The sequence below is a fragment of the Rutilus rutilus genome, assembly GCF_951802725.1.
Source record: "Rutilus rutilus genome assembly, chromosome: 10".
Lineage (NCBI taxonomy): Eukaryota > Metazoa > Chordata > Actinopteri > Cypriniformes > Leuciscidae > Rutilus > Rutilus rutilus.
This window is the reverse complement of record NC_140215.1, coordinates 17,863,216-17,881,578: the sequence shown is the minus strand read 5'-3', so window position 1 is coordinate 17,881,578 and position 18,363 is coordinate 17,863,216. Positions and strand designations below refer to the sequence as shown.

The following is an 18,363-nucleotide window of genomic DNA, read 5'->3' as shown; positions in this document are numbered from 1 at the left end:
ATCATGCATGAGTGGGAAAACCACTTAAATGTGTATATGTTCTGACACTGAATGATAATATTTGGGATACTTTATATGAAATAATATGCTAAATAACATGCTAATTAAAATAGAAGTGTATTACAAGTGTAATTGATCTGGTCTGAGACTGTACCTGTAGTTGTTCTATTCATGTGGTCTTCCATTCAGGTGATTATCTAAAGGGACTGTTGTACGTGCTGTTGACCACACTGTACCCACTTATTAAACAAAATCAAATAAATAAAAGGCCCAGGACATTTATGTCAGTTAATAAAATATCAGTCACTCATTAAAGCTGACTACTGACAATAACTATTGAGATAGGCTATATAGCCTATGTAAGTACAGGAAAAAAAAAAAATATTGAAATTATGCATTCAAACCTGGCAAAACCAGATTTGTTTTAAATAAATAATGGTTATATGTTGGGGTAAATAAAAGTTTAAAAATCTAAATCTAAACCAATCAAAAATGAAATACAATTAAAGTATACACACCTCCACAATTAAATATGACCAATAAACATGTCCCTTTTGGTTACCATTATAATTGTAGTTTTCACCAAAAATTACATATTTACTACTGTAAAACTGTGGTAACTGTGAAACATCAATGAATCAATTAATAAAAGGCTAAACTTTTTACGTTATTTGAATGATGGACAGATAAGTATGTGTGAGAGCAGCTTTGCAATTAACAATGTACACTGAGTGCAAAATGTAGGCTAAGTATACTGACAACACATTAAGAAGAGGGGGTTCAGATAAAATGTGGGACAGATAAGCTTCATAACTGACTGTCCTTTAAACATCAGAAGATATTAATAGTTATTAAATGCTGTTCTGCCATTCCCGAAAATGTTTTCAGTTGTATGAGTTTCTACATATAACTGCTCTCATAAAAAAAAAATCCTCCAACAAATGAGGTTTTATATGGATTCTACTAGCAAGACCAAGCTGGTCATTTATGGTCATTATGGCCCAAGCTGATCTAGATGATGGATCAGCTGGACTACCAGCTGGTGGGACAGAGATCAACATTGTAGACCTTGATCAAGCTGGTTAGGGTTAGTAGACCTCCTTGGAAAACAAACCAGCATGTTCCAAAACCTGGCTTAAACTGATATGACATGGGATTTCCAGCATAAAAACAAATGCATTTTGACAAAATACTAACTTTGTCGCTCTAAAACAAAATGTGTTATATTATAAATTATATTATTTATCATATATGGCACGTCCCACATGTGCATAGTTCATCATACTAGCACTTAATATGACGCCTGCAAACGACTTCATGGTACAGCGCTGGAAGAACGTAATCACGCACAGTGACGTCATGACGTAAACACGCGCCGTGTTTCCTATCAGGAAGAGGTAAGACTGAATTAAACACGCGAATGTTTTGCTTTGCCGATTTCAGTCTCCGTAACTGGTTTAAAACCAACGTGCTTATCATTAGTTTGCTTGACTAAAGGCAGAAACTAGTAACGTTATGCGGTTGTGCAGTTATAGCGACATGTGTCTTAGTGTTTGTCTTCTAAACAAATGTTAAAGTTAATTTGTTCTCATTGCTGTGATGTGAATTAATGTAATAAAAAAAAACCGCTGTCGTTTGTATAAATACAACGTTCCTTACAACTTCCTCATACTGTGGCTCAAAATATTTGAAGGCTGTGTTTGATGTCTGCATTAGATAACAACATATCAAAGTAAGTTTTTATTTAAGCACCTTTCCAAGCATTTCATATAAAGAATATTGCTTGGTTTGACATGATTAAACTATAGATACAGAATTCAAAATAACGAAAGAAATAGAAACTCTTTGCTTGTCACACCACACGTTAGTGAAACATGTTCATAGTTAATTTGATGAACTGCGCACACCTATGTGAACATAACAAGGACATCATACATACACTAAAATGATTAAAAGTTGGCTAAAAGACATTGCAAACATTATTTAGAAACGTGAAGGTAGTTTTTGAAGAAAGGCGTTGCCAGCATTTAATGCCATATTATATAAATGCCATTTGGGTTGACATTTTATTGTCATTGCACTGAAATTAATATGGGGCTTTAGCTTCCAACTCCTTGATGTAGGTTTGCTGAATAAAATCAAGATGTTTTGAAATGGCAGTCAGTTTTCAGGTTGAAATAAGAGACAAAGATTTTATGAAATATCACTTCAGAATATCATATTGTATTATTAATCAGTGGTCACAGAGATGCTATAATAGTGGACAAATGCAATACATGCAGATAAATGAGAGTTCACAAAATCTGATAGGCTATATTCAGATATTCCTGTTGTGATTTTATTTATTTAGATTATCAATATGGTACTGAATATGATCATCCTTTACTCTAAATGCTGCAATATGAATGCAGAGTAGTTTCTTTAGATCATCATTTGCATGGTTTCAGCTGGACCAGCTGTTTTGCTTGAAATGAGTCAGCGAGAGGAAATGAAGAATGTAGCCTCGAAATGTCTCAAAGTTGGTCTTGATGTTTTTGTCACCCATCTAGCTTAATGTGCATTGCTTAATCCCTATTGTCATATTGAAAAGAGAAAAGGGATGTAAAATGACTTTTTAACATCGCAGACTATTACAAATAACCCAGAATTTACCTGCCCTGTTCCATAATTTTGGAAGATAACAGTAGGTAGAAATTTTTGCCTTTATAATACTCTTTTTTTTATTATTATTATTTTTTAAATCTATTTACTTATTTTTGTTGGTCAGTTTTACTTAATTTGCGTGTTATGACCCATAAATGAAGGAGAACCTGTGTGCTGCATTACACTTTAAACAGGAAACGGTTTTTTTTTTACCCACAAATGGAAATACATAGACATGGAAAGCTAATTAGAATTGAGGGACTTTTGGTAAAATCTGTTGCTACATTTAATCCATTCCAGTAAATTGTATCGATGAGGAATTAGATTTTACTACCCTAAATTTTAATTCTAAGTAATGACAAAAAGAGAAATTCAGCATTGGGATATTTTTCATCTGCAGTTCATGTAGCTAATACCCTTTTGAAATAACGTCATCCACACATCCAGTTACAGTTTTTCCTGTTTGAGGTTACTTTGCCACAAAATGTTCATCATTTTCTTGACTTTTATATTATTTCTTTTTTATTTAATTTTGGTTACGTCTTGATAGTTGGAACAAGGCTCTTTGAACTTTATTTGATCAACTTCATGCCTTCCATGTCTGTGATAGAGGCCATTTTCTGTTATCTTATCACATCTTTAACAGTAATAGACACAATTTTCTTCTACTAGACATTTGAAATGAGCCCTCTGAAGGAAATTTTCTTTCAGACGACCTGTACAGGAGTCAAATGTGTTTAGCTTTTGTATTATTAAAAGCCTAGTCTAATTCAGAATGCTGTAGTCTGTCCCCTAATTGTCACCCATAAATGATAAAGAATCAGGTTAAACTCTTCAATTCATGGCACATGATTACCGTGCCTGCCGTTTCGCCGCTTCATCTCTGTCAGCCGGGTGTGCAGTGATTAGCATGTAAGTGCTAGCATGTAATTACAGAGCAGCTTCTTTTCCTTTAATGATTACCGTTAACACAAAGCCTCTGACGAGGTGAATGAGGACACGGCTCACTCTATTAAAAGACAGAACAGACACTTGGATGGTCTAAAAATTTAATTCGTGGAAAATGTGAACTTCCTCTCGCTTTTCTAACGTGAGATCAAAGGCATTTATGAATAGTACTTTGTGCCCTCGGTGCGTGTGGTGAACCTTCTGAAAGTGCCAATGTCATTCTGAGCACTTTGAATTAAAAGGTTTCAGGAACAAATGGCTATCATTTTACAAGGCTTAATAGTGTTTTAGTTGATTGGGATGCCACTCAGTTCAGCAGAGACTGTCTGGACTGGAGGTTGAAGAGGTTGTGTTGGCAACATTCATTAGACCAGTTTGTTAAACAATATCATTGCAGAAAAGCTTTTTTGACAGTTATTTCACGCTGCTTGAGCTGATGAAAATGTATTTCTTTTATCCAATGACATTGGAAATGGTTAAAAAAAAAGTTAATCAGCTTTTTCTTTTATTCGATGTGGTTTTTAACAAACGTTAGGACATGTAATGTAAAAGTTTTCACATCTTAGGCGATGTAGAGTCATAGCCAAAGTATTTACAAGGTTAAAATATTGCTCAAATATGAAGTCATCTGAATGCAAGCTATGGAGACGGCCCATTGTCTGAATTTATGCGCACAGTGAACTTTGAAAGAGCTTCACTGTTTGCCCACTCATTCGTGACCCAGACAATATGTGATGGCACTAATATTTTTTTCCTCTGTGTGTAGGTTTTGCTTTTTTTAATTTGAGCGACCAACTGGTGAAAACAAGGCACGTTGATATGTGTCTACTGCAGCTCTTATTGTGCACTTCATTTCATAACACTACCAATCTGTGGTGACTTTCAAAATGAGCACCTCAGTGGTGCATGGGTCAATAACAAATAAGAGTGTTTGCAATAAAGCAAATAAAGAGTTTTTGAAAATAATTTTTCATGCATGTTGGTAAACTCATGATGACCTAAGTTGTTAACACCACATGGCTTTGATTTTCCAACAAAAGTGTTTCGATTATTAATAATATGCAGTAAAGCAGTTTTGTTAAAATAGTTTTTAATAATAATAATAATACTTCATCAATAATCAGCATTATCATAAGAAAATAAATATTTATTATGATCATTAATAAGTATATAAATAATTTAAATATTATGCAAAACTAGTACTACCCAATCATTTTTTTGTAGAATAATTTAATTCTTGAGGCTTTTTTCCTTATGATGTCAGGACAGTTTAATCACCCATTTTTGACATTATGCATACAATCAAATAAATTTGTTTTGGAAAAGATGAGCATCATGTCATTGACCCATATGCATACAGAATTTTAATAGCCCAGTTTATTTTGTTTGGTGTTTTACTTTGGATACAATCCTGATGCAGCACGGTCAAGGCTCGTCCTCATGTTGTTCCTCGTATCGCTCAAGTCTAATTTCAAGTGATCAGCCGTGGCTTTGGTCTGCTGTGTGGGAGTACATAATCGGATGTTTCATTCTGGCTGAATTAGCCCTCCAGAAAGACCACATCACTTTAAGGCCTCCTCCTGCCCTGTCAGAGTCCATCGTGGGTGATGACGCAAACACACACACACATTCACACACGCATACACACTCAAGACATCCACGGATGGCTAGAGGCTGTTAAAATGAGGTGTTGAGAGTTGGCTCACACGCTCCAATGCGCCATGTTTCTGGGTGCTTGTCACTGGGCAGTGCCATGCTATCCGCCCCCCTGTACTGGCACTTATTGGTGCCATTGGTAGAGTCACTTTTACTGATGGGTTTAATCGTCAGGATTGGTACTGGCGCTTAATATGACGTCTTCGTGCACTGCCCCTGCGGATGTATCAGCTGCATCCCAGTTTTTTTTTTTCTGTACTCTGAGGCAGAATCTCTCTAACGCTGCCTCTTCCCCAGTATTTTGAGAGCCAAAGGAAATCCTGTATTTCATCTGGAATAATGCAGTGTAGATAATGGCCTGTCTCCTCGGGAGGGGGGGGGGGGTATGTTTTTCTACAAGAAAGAATGAAGGAATTTCTATGGTTAATTCTGTAGGTGGACATATGGGTAAACGTGCCACTTTCGATGTTAGTGTAGATTAATTTCCTCAAGCTTCTTATAAATGTATTTATATGAGTAATATGCAGTATAAATAGTTCAATTTTATATGCCAATTTATTCTGTTCTTGTTTTCATGCTTTTATTTTTCATACGGTCATGACTTGGCAAAAGGTTATTAGCTAGTTATTTATAATAGTCTTAGGCATGCAAATGCAATATTTCATGCCGCCTTCAAAGGTATTTTGACTAAATCAGTAGAAATTGAATCCCCTCTCTGGTGTTGTTACGGTGTCCCATTGATTTGCTGGAGTTTACGCTTACACAGGCGAGCCTTTTGAATGCAGCAATGACTCAGCATCCATCGACAGTCATGATGGTGCTGCTTTTGGTTGTGAGACCAGGCACTGCGGGGTTTCCCTTTCACATGAACTGTGTGGGGGGCTGAATGCGACAACATTAACCCCTCACTTTCCTCTCCATCTTGAGGTTGAATGCTTTTCACGCCTTACCTGTGTAAAATGGAGGCTCTGAGGTAAAAGGGTAGAGGTAAATCACTGTGTGAGAAAATCCCACTCTGTGTATCCGAGCGATTGGAAAACCCCAGCATTTCAGGTTAGATGTTTAAACCTACTTAAGTTGTTACATTTCCAGTTCCCTGTTGCAAAGTTTTGATTGGTTTTCACAGTTCTGCTTGCTATGAAGTGCTTAGCTCAGCAGTGTTTATCACATGGTGTTGACTGTTTAGACTGGTAAAGAAAGTATGGTCGAAGAGCACCACAAGATACCACTTAAATTTGTACAAACAAGTTAATGTCATTTTTGAAATTAAACTTGAGTGTTGTCTGAGAGCGACAGCTTGCCTGTTTAAATTGTTCATTGCTCAGGAAGTTATTTTGAAACAGTAGCTTCTCAAGCTACAAGCTTGAAATTAGCAAAACAAGCTAACTACATAAAGGTATTTAAAAAGTAGTTAGCTATTACAAGTTGCTAACTACATTAGCTGTGTCTTTTGTTTCCACAAATAAGCTGTATTTATCTGCCACATTAACAATAAGGGGGATCTGAATGAATGACTCACTCGCATAAAAAGAAAAAAATACCCCTTTATCGGAAACTTAGTGACAGCAGCATTTCACTAAATACTATGCCATTGAAAAGAAAACCTAAAATGGTGTGTAGAAAGGAATGCGGATCACAGAATCGTATTATTAATTTTTCTATGTCCAATTGAACCAATTTACTCAAATGAATCCAACTTTTTGTTGCTACTTGAGGAAGAGCTTTTGGTTATGGCCTTAGTGCATTCAGTAGTACATCTATCTATTGTCGTCTTACTGAAGAAGTGAGTTAAATTTGTAATGTCGCTTTAAGTTAATTTCTTGCTTTAAGTTGTCAAAACAACATAATCAAATTGCGAGGTACATTTCCAAATGATCAGCTGAAGTATTTTAATTTTTTTTTTGCTGCACAACTCATTATACACTCCAGTTATGACTTAACCGTGACACATATATGATGAAATTCTAGGTGACTCGGAAAGTACTGTACGTGGGCGAATTTTGCCAGTGCAATTATTATTAACACCCTCTCCAATACGTGGTTTTTAATCATAGGTTATTAAAATATCATTTTCGCTATGATTGTTGTTTACGGCCTTCTTTTTTTATGTGAGTCATTGAAATGTGATGTTTTTAGTATTCTTTTCTGATTGATTTTTTTCCTTGTTCTACAGTAATAGCTTGCATTCACAGTAAACATCAGGTTTGGTTGGGCCTGTATCCATGAGTGTGCTCTTGCTGGAGGCGTTCTATGGCGGTTCCCACAAACAGCTGGTCGATCTTCTCAAGCAAAGTGTTGAAGACTGTGTAAGCTTCACTCTACCTGCGAAGAAATGGCACTGGAGGGCCAGAACTTCTGCTCTGTACTTCATGCAAGCAGTTCCAGCAAGTTCCACGTACAGGTCAGCAGAGGTCATCAGTCTGGTTGTGTTCCTTAAAGTAATTTTATAGTTCTTTTTAAAGAGATAAATATGTAAATATACTGGCACAAAAATATTTGGACCGTTTTAGACATTCTATATTATTAATTATTTCCAATGCATTAGATATAGAATGTCAAGGCAAGTGTCATCTGCAAATAAATCTTCATTTGCTTATGGGGTTCTCATGAACATTTATTATTTACCAAATCAAAGAACACCATTTCAGACATTTGCATGACCTTAAATGTTGTCAGGTTAAGTATAATGGTTGTACGATGCACTTACTGACTTACTCAGTTCTGCTGTACTCATACTTCAAACATTTGTCATCCCCCAAGTCCCATACTTTAAAGCCACATAGCTGTGGTTTCCTATTTACTGCAAAGCATGGCTGAGGATATTGTAGCTATACAGCTAAACTTGCAGGAGCAAATCTTTTAGATGCACACATATACCAAAGACTTTTTATTTTATTTTAAATCCTGTCTGAATTGAACACATTTCTGCATTTCCTTCACAACCTCTCCACAAAATATGGATCAGATTTCATACTGTTTTTTTTTTTTTTTTTTTTTTTTCATTATGTATATACAATGTAAAGTCAAGTCAAGTATATTTGTATAACGCTTTTCACAATACAGATTGTATCAAAGCAGCTTCACAGTATTAAATTAAAATAATACAACAAGGTTTGTTTCTAGTGGAATTTATTGATTGATAAAATTAAATTAAATATCCCCAAAATATCCCCAACTGAGCAAGCCAAAGGAAACAATGCTTATATATTTTAACCTAAGATATTTACTAACCAATGCTAATTTTCTCTGCGCTGCTAGTGTAAATTCATCACGTTTTTTTGTAGCTTTTTCCTTCTTCTGAAATCACAGACATAGCTATTGTCATCTTTTTTAAATGTCTACTAACACATCACAGTAGCTTTGTGTAATAACACCAGTGTAATGTGGTTTGACATTTTTACACGTAATACTAGGATGTTCTTAAAAGTCAAAAACAAATTTTATCAAAGTTAAAGGTGTTGCTGGTACATGTGGGTACACCGTTTGATCAGTCACTATACGATCAGATTATCTAGCTGATACAAGATAAACACCAACGCAGAGCTAAATGTGAGGAGTGTAATTATAGCTGCCTGTTTTATTTTCAACAGAAGAACCTGAGTAACACTTTACAATAAGGTTCAATTTGTTAAAGTTGGCATGAGAAGTGGCAAAAGTCTTTCTTCCCTATTGTGACATATATCCGAGTGAAATAGCTTTTCGAACAAGAAAAGATTCAGGACGAGACTTGATTTTGTCCATGGGGAATTAATTGGGTCTTGGATGGTTGTGGTTTGCTATTGCTGTGATGTCATGTGAGTGACAGGTTATCCCACCCTCATGATGCCAGTAAACACGTCATCAGAGAAGAGAAGATATGTCGTTGCAAGAAGAAGGGGAAGTTATTTTGATTAAAGATTACAAGGGCACATGAATTAAAAAAATGTATGTGCACAGATAAATAATCTTTTTTTTATTTCGATTTTTACAAAATCGAAAGAATTGTCGATTTTGGTTTCATGGTGACTTTAACATGATATACATCAGATATCATGAACTGACATAAAAAAAAAACATTTTTATTATTTATTTAATTAGCATTTGTTCATCTAAATGTATTATTTGGTGTTTTTAAATTCTAATATTCATTTATACTAATGTGTAGAAATGAACATAAATCTAGAATAATGAATACTCTAAAAGTATTGTTCATTGTTAGGTTATGATACCTAATTCATTAACTAATGTTAACTAATCAAAACTCATTGTAAAGTGTTACCAGAATCAGGCTATTTTCAATTTACGATGATGTTTTAAAATGTGCGCCTGCACCTAAAGTGCACTACATAGGGAGATTATACACTTATATTACTTAATGGAACTCTGTGAAGTGTTGGTTCAAATAGAGTTTCTAAAACTGCATAAACAAGGACACAAACACATTTAGAGAATAGGATCCGATGGGGACTTTCTTGCTTCCTTTTAAGGGACGAAGAAACCGCAGGTGGGTGGGGGAAGCCCTGAGCATTCCTTCAGCTGCAATCTCGCTGCACTCGAAGTTAAGCAAAAGGAAAAACATATGTTTCATTCCTAAAGTCAGGTATCAAATATGCACAGTCATAACCCTTCACGTGTCAACTGGATATACTTTCAAAACTTGTATCAACTGTCAGGCCATTTGCAACTTGCCCTCATGGCGACTATTGTGAAAATATTTGAATGTGGTCCATTTTATTGAATAGTGATTTTCAAAATGGTTCATCTCTTCTCATGCTTGCAAAACAAAATAACGAAGAGGTACTAAAGATACAGTAACACTTTACAACAAGGTCCCATTAGTTAACATTAGTTAATGCATTAACTAACATTAACTAGCAATGAGCAATACATTTGTTACAGTATTTTGGTACAGTAATTTGTGTCAACATTAGTTAAGAAAAATACAATTGTTTATTGTTAGTTCATGTCAGCTCAGGTCCATTAAACAATATTAACAGGTACAACTTTTGATTTGAATAATGTATTAGAAAATGTTGAAATTACTATTTTTCATTGTTAGTTCATTTTAACCAGTTAACTAACGTCAGCATATGAAACCTTAATGTAAAATGTTACCAAAACTACGGTGCGCCAAGAGCAATGCTTGCTTTTCCAAATCGGCACCTTTGATAATGTTACAAACCTGACTCAGCACAGAGCAGCTTGCCCACCCACTGTGTCTCTTATCTTACAGGTTCTCACAAAGCCAAAATGTCTGGTTTAGTTACGGTTAATAGTTCGTGCTGGAAAAAGTCAGTGGGCGACAGTTACGGTAACGTCACAGTTTAATGAAAGCCAACAATGGCTCCTGTGTAGGATTGTTTACACACCTTGGATGAAGTTTATATCTATTGAGTACGTTAATTTGAGATTTAAAGTTCTTTCCACTGAAATAGATGAGTCAGATTTAGCTTTTGGCTTTTGGTAGGCCCATCGCTCATTAAGGTTTATAGGACCAATACCGTTTACCGTCTGCCTACGTGCCTCATCAACCACATCAACTAGACTGACCTAAAAAGTTGCATTAAACTCGAGTGTCTGTCCTCACCTCCAGTTCAAAGGGAACCAGAGAAAGCCTTCCTGTTTCATTATTATTGGACGCACTCCACTTGACAATTTCGAGAGGAAAGCAAGACTAAAAATAGTAACTTCCATCATCTGGTTTGATTTCAGAGTTGTGTGCAAGCAAGGATTTGGGAGGTGCCGTTCGGCGCTCGTCCTGATGGAGTTGAGGAATGGAGACGTAATCCTGCCGCACAGTTACGAGGGCACAGGGTGGTAGAAGGTCCCCCTTTCACGCTGATCTTAAAGCAGTGTGATTGGTTTTTCGTATAGTTAAGATTAGGAATTGGTTAGGGGGAGCTGGTCGTAGATTAGCATAAAAGGGACTCTTCTGACAGCGACAGAGTCACGGTCGCGAGGCCGCGGGCTCCCCACATCAAAGAGACTGGCGAGCGGGCTGGAGGGTTAGACTGACAGGCGGTGGGGGCTTAGAAGAGGGGGCTGGGTTCATTTAGGGAGACCAGAACTGAACTTCAAAGCCCTTGTCCCATGGCTCTTAGCACATACAAGGGTAAAATTTTCAATGGTCTCCTACTTGTGTATATAACATCTTAAAGCAGTGTTCATTAACCTCAATACTGTTTCTTTCAGCAGAGTGTGCAGAGATTTCTGTGTCCTCTTGTGTTTCAAATGATGCTTTTTTCTTCTTTTTGCAGATCTAGGATTTCATTTTTTACTCTTTAGTCAATTGAGACCTCTGTCGCAGGCTTTTTATACATTTTTGCATTTCAAAAAGTCAACTTTTTCAATGTTAGTTATATTAACACTACTGTTAAAAAGTTTCAGAAAGATTTTTTTTTTTTTTAATTAGTACTTTTATTCAGCAAGGACACTTTAAATTGATCAAACGTGACAGTAAAGACATTTATAATGTTACAAAAGGTTTTTGAACTTTCTATTCATCAAAGAAACTTGGGGAAAAAATGTGTGACGGTTTCCACAAAAATATTAAGCAACACAACTGTTTTCAACATTGATAATAAGAAATGTTTGTGTCAAATCGGTGACACTAAAAATCAGCATCACATTAACATGAATAAATTGCATTTTTAAATATATTGAATTGTAAAGAGTTATTTAAAATTGTAATATTACTGTTATATTATTTTGTTTTTATCATATTATTCTGTTATATTATTTAGTTTTTGATCAAATAAATGCAGCCTTGGTGAGAATAACACATAAGAAATATCAAAAACATTAAAATAATCTTACACACCCATACTCAAATATGGGTTAAAGTACTTACAACAGGAGCTCACACTCAGTTTTAAGAACACACTCATAAGAACAGTTTTGACTGGAAATGTTTGCGATTTTAATCTCCCTGCGTGCCATAATCACACATGATCAATGCATAGGCTACTGACTGTTTAGAATCAAATTTTTTATGTTATTGTTTTATTACAATTCTCAACATGATTATTTAATCATTTTTCCAATTGCAATGCCTTGAAAAAGGGGATATTAGCAGACTTTTTTCCCCACATTACAACAGGCCTTTGTGGTCAGAACAATTTTTGTTACAATGAGGAGACCTATGATGGAGCATTGATATTCAAGTGTGCCATGGCAGACAGCAAATTAATGGTTCCTTCTTTTATCTGTTTTTTCTTTCTTTCTCTGTCTCGCAGGGTTTTGTTCACAAGCTCCGTCCTCAATCTTGCTGAGCTTGTAGCCCTGCGGTCTGATCTCGCTCATCTTAAGAAGGTTCTCTACTTCCATGAGAACCAGCTGGTCTATCCAGTCCGAAAGAGACAAGAAAGAGACTTCCAATACGGTTACAACCAGATCCTCTCATGGTAATAGCAGAGTCTAGTGAACTTTACAAAAGTACCTGTGGAAGAAAAACATACCTTATTATGGTTACCATACATATCTAATGTGCTGGATATTATACATGCTGGATTTAAAATAAATAACCATAGCACACAGTATGTAATTTCAATTTCATCATTATTTTCGCAAATTTGTGCAGAACTAAAATACATTAGTTTAAGGAGAATGAAAATGCTGTGAGTTACTCTAAATAGTTTTTACGGTTCATAGTGTGCTTTGATGACTAAATATAATTTCGAGTAGTATGGCAGTGTATATGCCTTTTTTAATTCATAGCTAATAACATTAGACATTTCACTTATATATCAATGGTTGAGCTAGAAATCTGGTCACCATTACGTATGTTAGTATGTCAGTAGTCTGTTAATAACAAGTACCATTTCTGTACCAGATTGGATTTTTATTCACAAGAGAGACAGTGTGTCTGAGACAGAATAGTTTATCATGCGCGTTACTTGGCATGATGTGGTTGGTTAATTATGGGATCGTATAATGGCGCTCTAATTCTTAAGAACTCAATGTTTTAAAGCCTAATGTCATAATCAATCTTGATGCTTGAAAGAAAGGGTTTTAAGAGCTCTAATTGGAATACATTGTGATTGTTGTCTGTCAGAGTATCATGTCAATAATTCAAAGGCCCTTTGCTTGCTCAACTTTATTAACGTGGCAGAACAGTGACACAAAAAAAAGAGCTCGGCTCCTCTAATTCACTCTCTAATTGAGTGCAATGCAGTGATTGATTCTGGCAATTGGGGTGTGCCATTTAAAAACATGGTTTGTTTGTGTCTGTGGATTCTAATCAACATGTATTAGATATTTTAAGTGACTAGTTACTATAGATGTCTGCTAAGCACGGCTTTCCATATAAGAGTGAAGTTCGCTTTTCAAAACGTATGTTGTTTTCAATAACGCTCATTTTCGAGAATTAATTAAGGACCAGAGAAATATTGTGACATTTTGTGGCTTGCTTTGTCAGTGTTTATCTTCCTCCATCATCTGAAATGAAAATGTTTTCCCAGCCTGGTTGCGGATGTGGTGGCGTTCAACTCCTCGTTCAACATGGAGTCCTTCCTCTCCTCCATCTCCACCTTCATGAAGACCATGCCCGACCATCGGCCTAAAGATCTGGACCGGCTCATCCGGCCCAAGTGCCGTGTCCTCCACTTCCCGATTCGCTTTCCTGATGTCACAAGGTCTGTTCTTTATATCCCTCACCACAGCCTTCTAGGGATCACTCCTCCACTGATTAAAAAATGTGCTAGCAAGTTCACTCTTAATCCGCCCCCAAAAGCTGATCGCGTATGCAAGCGTGGTTAATGGCGAGTGGGCAAAGTTGTGTAAGAAAGTGATTAGAATAGACAGCTTTAATATCCTGTGTGGATCACTTGACACGCTCCGGCTACAGATACGTGCTTGTGCTTGGGCGCACATGCATGGACATACACAACATGCCCACTGGGACAGAAAGTGATTTCTTTGTGTTATAGTCTGTTTGACTGTAGATGGTGTCGAAATTTGTGTTTGATTTTTGTGTGGCTGAGCGACCGCAGTATAATAATTAGTGAGGATTTTCACTCGGGGAATTTTCATCTGCATTGAATGGCAGGTTATTAAAATGCACCATTTTTCCAAACACATTTACAGAAACCTTTCGGCTCATGTGGACGCAAGCAACTGTAGTGAACTGACTATTCATGCTGTGTCCATTAATTATATATTGGTTATCATGACTTAAAATGCATATTTATTTTGGTATTTAAAATAATCTTGCATTTTGAGATTGCTTGATTAGAGGAAATAGCTAGGAAAAAGCAAATATTTAAAATGCGTGATGTCCTTGTGGTCTCACTCGCTGGTCCCTGAATTGATTTATACTTTTATTTAGGGTCTCTGAGCACACTGCTCTTTTTTCCCCCCTACAGCTTTAAAATCTCACTGTTCTGCGTACTTCGTTTTGACTTGCGCAGTCTAGATTGGCTTCAGAATTTGCTTCCCGAACTGTCGCCTTCGATCAGCAAGCATGGGTGTTTGTTTTTTTCATCGCCCCGTTCCAAAACAATGTCAAGAATAAGTCGGCTAGAAGCAACTCCTGCTTCTTGTTAGATTCCTAATGAACAGCAAGCAGGACCCGAAACGAGTGGAACAATATTGTAAATTCATTTTGATTCAAGGCATTCTTGGGCTGGCTTATGTGTGCTGGTTTAAAGATTAAAGAGGCTATAAGCATGTTGTGCATACCATTCACATTCTCCCTTAGCTGTATTAGCAGTCTTTGTCATTCTGATGTGCATGTCGCTATTAAATTAGAAATGTGTGAAAAGTTGCAGATTGGTTGCAAAATTGTTAGTAGGTTTCATGATAAAAACATAAAACTTTATATAATTCTAAAGGGATCAGTTTGTGTCCATTCAATTAAATATATGTTATTATATATTATGTATAAATATAAAAAATTATTTAGAAAAATTATATAGCCACAGCCTATTTATATTAAAATATAAATATTAAATAGAAATGTTTTATTTATTTATATATATATATACAGTTATAAAATAAAAATATTACTAGAATGTATTACTATATAAAATATAATTAGATATTTGAATTATAAATAAAATATTATATACTGTATGTACACTCACAAACACCCAATATTATAAAAGTGTAATCTATTCATTTGAATCTGAATATATGTGTTAGCTCAGCATAAAAGTGTCATGTCATATATTTTTATTATATTTTTCTGTTTTATATGTTTGCAGTTACTTTTCTGCCTTCTCTTCTTTTAATCTGTATATCTAAAATGTTTATCTTCAGGTCTGAGCGAGGCATGTTTTCCATTATCTCTCTGATGCAAGGTTTTTTTTTTTTTTTTTTTGCATTAGTCAGTTCTTTGTTGACAAAATCAAGATTTTTAATGCAAACTTAAAAGAAATATCCAGCCGCTTTGTGTTTTCAAGTTTGTTTTTCGTGATTTAGAAGAGCCAGACCACTGAGGTCATGTTTCAGTGTTTGTCATCACTAAAACAGCTGTGTATGCTTTGCTGTATATTTTTTTTAAATGCACCTATATTGATAACATAGCTCTCCCTTTTTGTTACGGAAAATACTTTTGTGTTTTAGACATGCAAACTGAATGAAAGAATACTGCATTGATGGAAACAATCAATTTGAATTTAGCGAATTTAGCGAAGAGCAGAGTCACTTTTGTACATGATATTTCTTGTGTCTTTCCTTTATCTTATTTACTAACGATTGACAATCCATTTTGACCAGATGCTAAATATATATTGACTATAAAAATGTGTATTATTTTTTTCAGCACAAACACTCCTCCTTTCTGTGTTAATTATGCTTATTATAGATTGCACCTTATTCACAAAATTAAATAAATAATAATATGCTATTACCTAAATTTTATTTGAAATAAATAAAATATCAGAAATTGTGTTTAGCACAGCTCGGTGAGCACTTTTTTGTTTTTATCTGATTTGCATTATTCTTTCTATGAATCAGGCAATATATAATAGAGCCGGGGTGTTCAAATTACCCACAGTTCGGTTTGTATCACGGTTTTAGGATCAGTTTCAGTACGGTTTGGTATGTGCTATGTTCAGGAAAAAAAGGACTACTGCCAAACAAAAAAATGAAAATAAGAACAATTAGAGCAAAGATACAAATAAATGAAACAGTGCTCTTTAAGTTTTTCAGATAGGTCTAATAGTACTTTTTATGTAGAGACATTTAATAAAGTAATCAAATGTTAAATAACACCACATATAATCTTCACTGTATAAAAATGAATCCTTATTAAAGTTTCGAAAGTTATTCAGTCAAGAGCCGTTAACATCATTAACCTTAAAAACCTAGCCATTAACACCAAAAACACAGACAGCAGCAGCATATTAGGCTGCTGTCACTTTAAGACATAATGCATGGATCCTAAATACCAATACACATGCGTTGTCTTTCTCAACTATTTACGTTCACTTAAGGCAGTCGGAAACCTTGTATGACCAAAACTGCTACTTTTCAGGAATTGGAAAAAAAACACTGCGTCATTATATATGATCATATACTTGCATGTCATTATATTAGTAACATTTTACCAAAAGTTTTTGACCAGCGAATGTTGTGTTTTTCCATTATTAGAATGGCCGCCTCTGAGGCAGTGCATCACAAGTTTTCAAGAGCTTACAGGTTATGAAGTTTATTGTAGCTGTAGCTCTGTGGGCGCTCCGTTTTTTTCTGTCATTTGGTCAAAATGCTATAAAAAGATGAAGTGCAACGCACTTAAAACAGCATTGGCTATGACTCGACCACAAATGTTAGACTAAAGTTAGACTACAAGAGTGGCTGATTTTGGTCCCAATTCTCACCATCCGACAATCCTAGGTAAAGTCCTGAATGTCTTGATGGTTCTACAGATTTTCTTTTATCATATTTTCCTGTGGTGTGAGGTGTGTAAAAAATGATTGAATCTGCTCGGAAGAACGTCAGGGCAGCATCGATCTCAAATTGTAAATTTCCAACATGTTGTATATTTACAATCAGAAATCCTGTTGAGTGGGGTGAACCCAGAGGACAAACACACATGCACTCTGTAGATTGTCACGTGGAACGAAATCATACCCAATCAGAAAGCGAGCTGACGGAAGACGGAAGCATAACACGACTTCATTCAAACCTTTTTCTTTTTTCCGCTAATTTACTGTAAAAAGCAGTCCTAACACTATTATCACCATTTCTTCTTGCTGGTCGTCCGCCATGTTTGTTTGCTCATGTTTGACCGTGAGAGATTTTGCGTGTGCACAGTCGGGAATTTGGTTGTTTGTGAATGGAATCTGTTACACCTGGTATTAAGATGCATTTTGGTCGATCGGATCACAAGTAGACGAGGGAGACACATTCCTGTTTACATCTGGTGTTTAAATATGTCTCTTTTATCCACTTTCAACCACTTCTGTCCTGATTTCTTCGAGGGGAGTGTCTATGGGTGGGTAAATGTGTGGGCTTTTTCAGATCTATCAATCTAATGGACGAAATATGCTCAAAATATCCAATTTACATATGAAACAGAAAAACATATGGAGACCAGCAGCTTTCATTTCTGCCCTGATAGCCGCAAGACCACGCTGAACGCGATGAGTGCGTGCTAGAAATCAGGAATGGTGAGAGAACATTGTGCTTGGTACGTTTTTCGTCTCCAGACAAAGGGAGGCTAGTGGTTAGCGCACTTCCCATAATGTTTACACATTAAGTCAGTAGGCAGAGAGTAGGCCATATTTTGTGGCTGTTCGAACACATTCGACCACATGAGTGTTTACACTACGATAACAATCTGGTCCAATGCGTTTTCGACTACCTCAAAAAGTTTTAGACCTTGTTTACACCTGTATTTAACGTCGTCCACTTGTGATCCGATCGACAAAAACGCATCTTAATACCAGATGTAAACAGGGCCTTAGTGTGTGGTGTGCTGTCTTGGTCACATCGCGGCACTCCACACACTATAGGAACAAAACAGTTAAATCTATGTTTTTTTCATCGTCATGTTTGTGGTCTCTCACATCTGAAAATCTGATTTGATTTTAAAAATCTTTTAATGTGGGCCAGCCTTTATATGACGATGCAGCACTGGCCCGATCGGGACAGAGACTATTCTGTCAACTGTCCTGGGGCCTCATTTATAAACGT

At 35.9% G+C, this 18,363-nt stretch overlaps 1 protein-coding gene across 5 annotated transcripts in view; it reads left to right on the top strand.

Annotated features, from left to right (window-relative positions):
• The first annotated feature begins 1,320 nt into the window (after positions 1-1,320).
• The window catches only part of gtdc1 (glycosyltransferase-like domain containing 1), a 39,947-nt gene continuing 22,904 nt past the window's right edge, over positions 1,321-18,363 (top strand). For 2 of the 5 annotated variants that reach the window (XM_084422299.1, XM_084422296.1), the window contains exons 1-4: positions 1,390-1,732; positions 7,421-7,648; positions 12,462-12,629; positions 13,686-13,859. In XM_084422299.1, the coding sequence (XP_084278425.1) occupies positions 7,470-7,648; positions 12,462-12,629; positions 13,686-13,859 (521 nt within the window). In that variant the 5' untranslated portion in view covers positions 1,390-1,732; positions 7,421-7,469. Of the gene's footprint in view, positions 1,733-6,174; positions 6,301-7,420; positions 7,649-12,461; positions 12,630-13,685; positions 13,860-18,363 lie in introns of those variants that run through there. The other 3 variants (XM_084422297.1, XM_084422300.1, XM_084422298.1) reach the window with 3 other exon arrangements.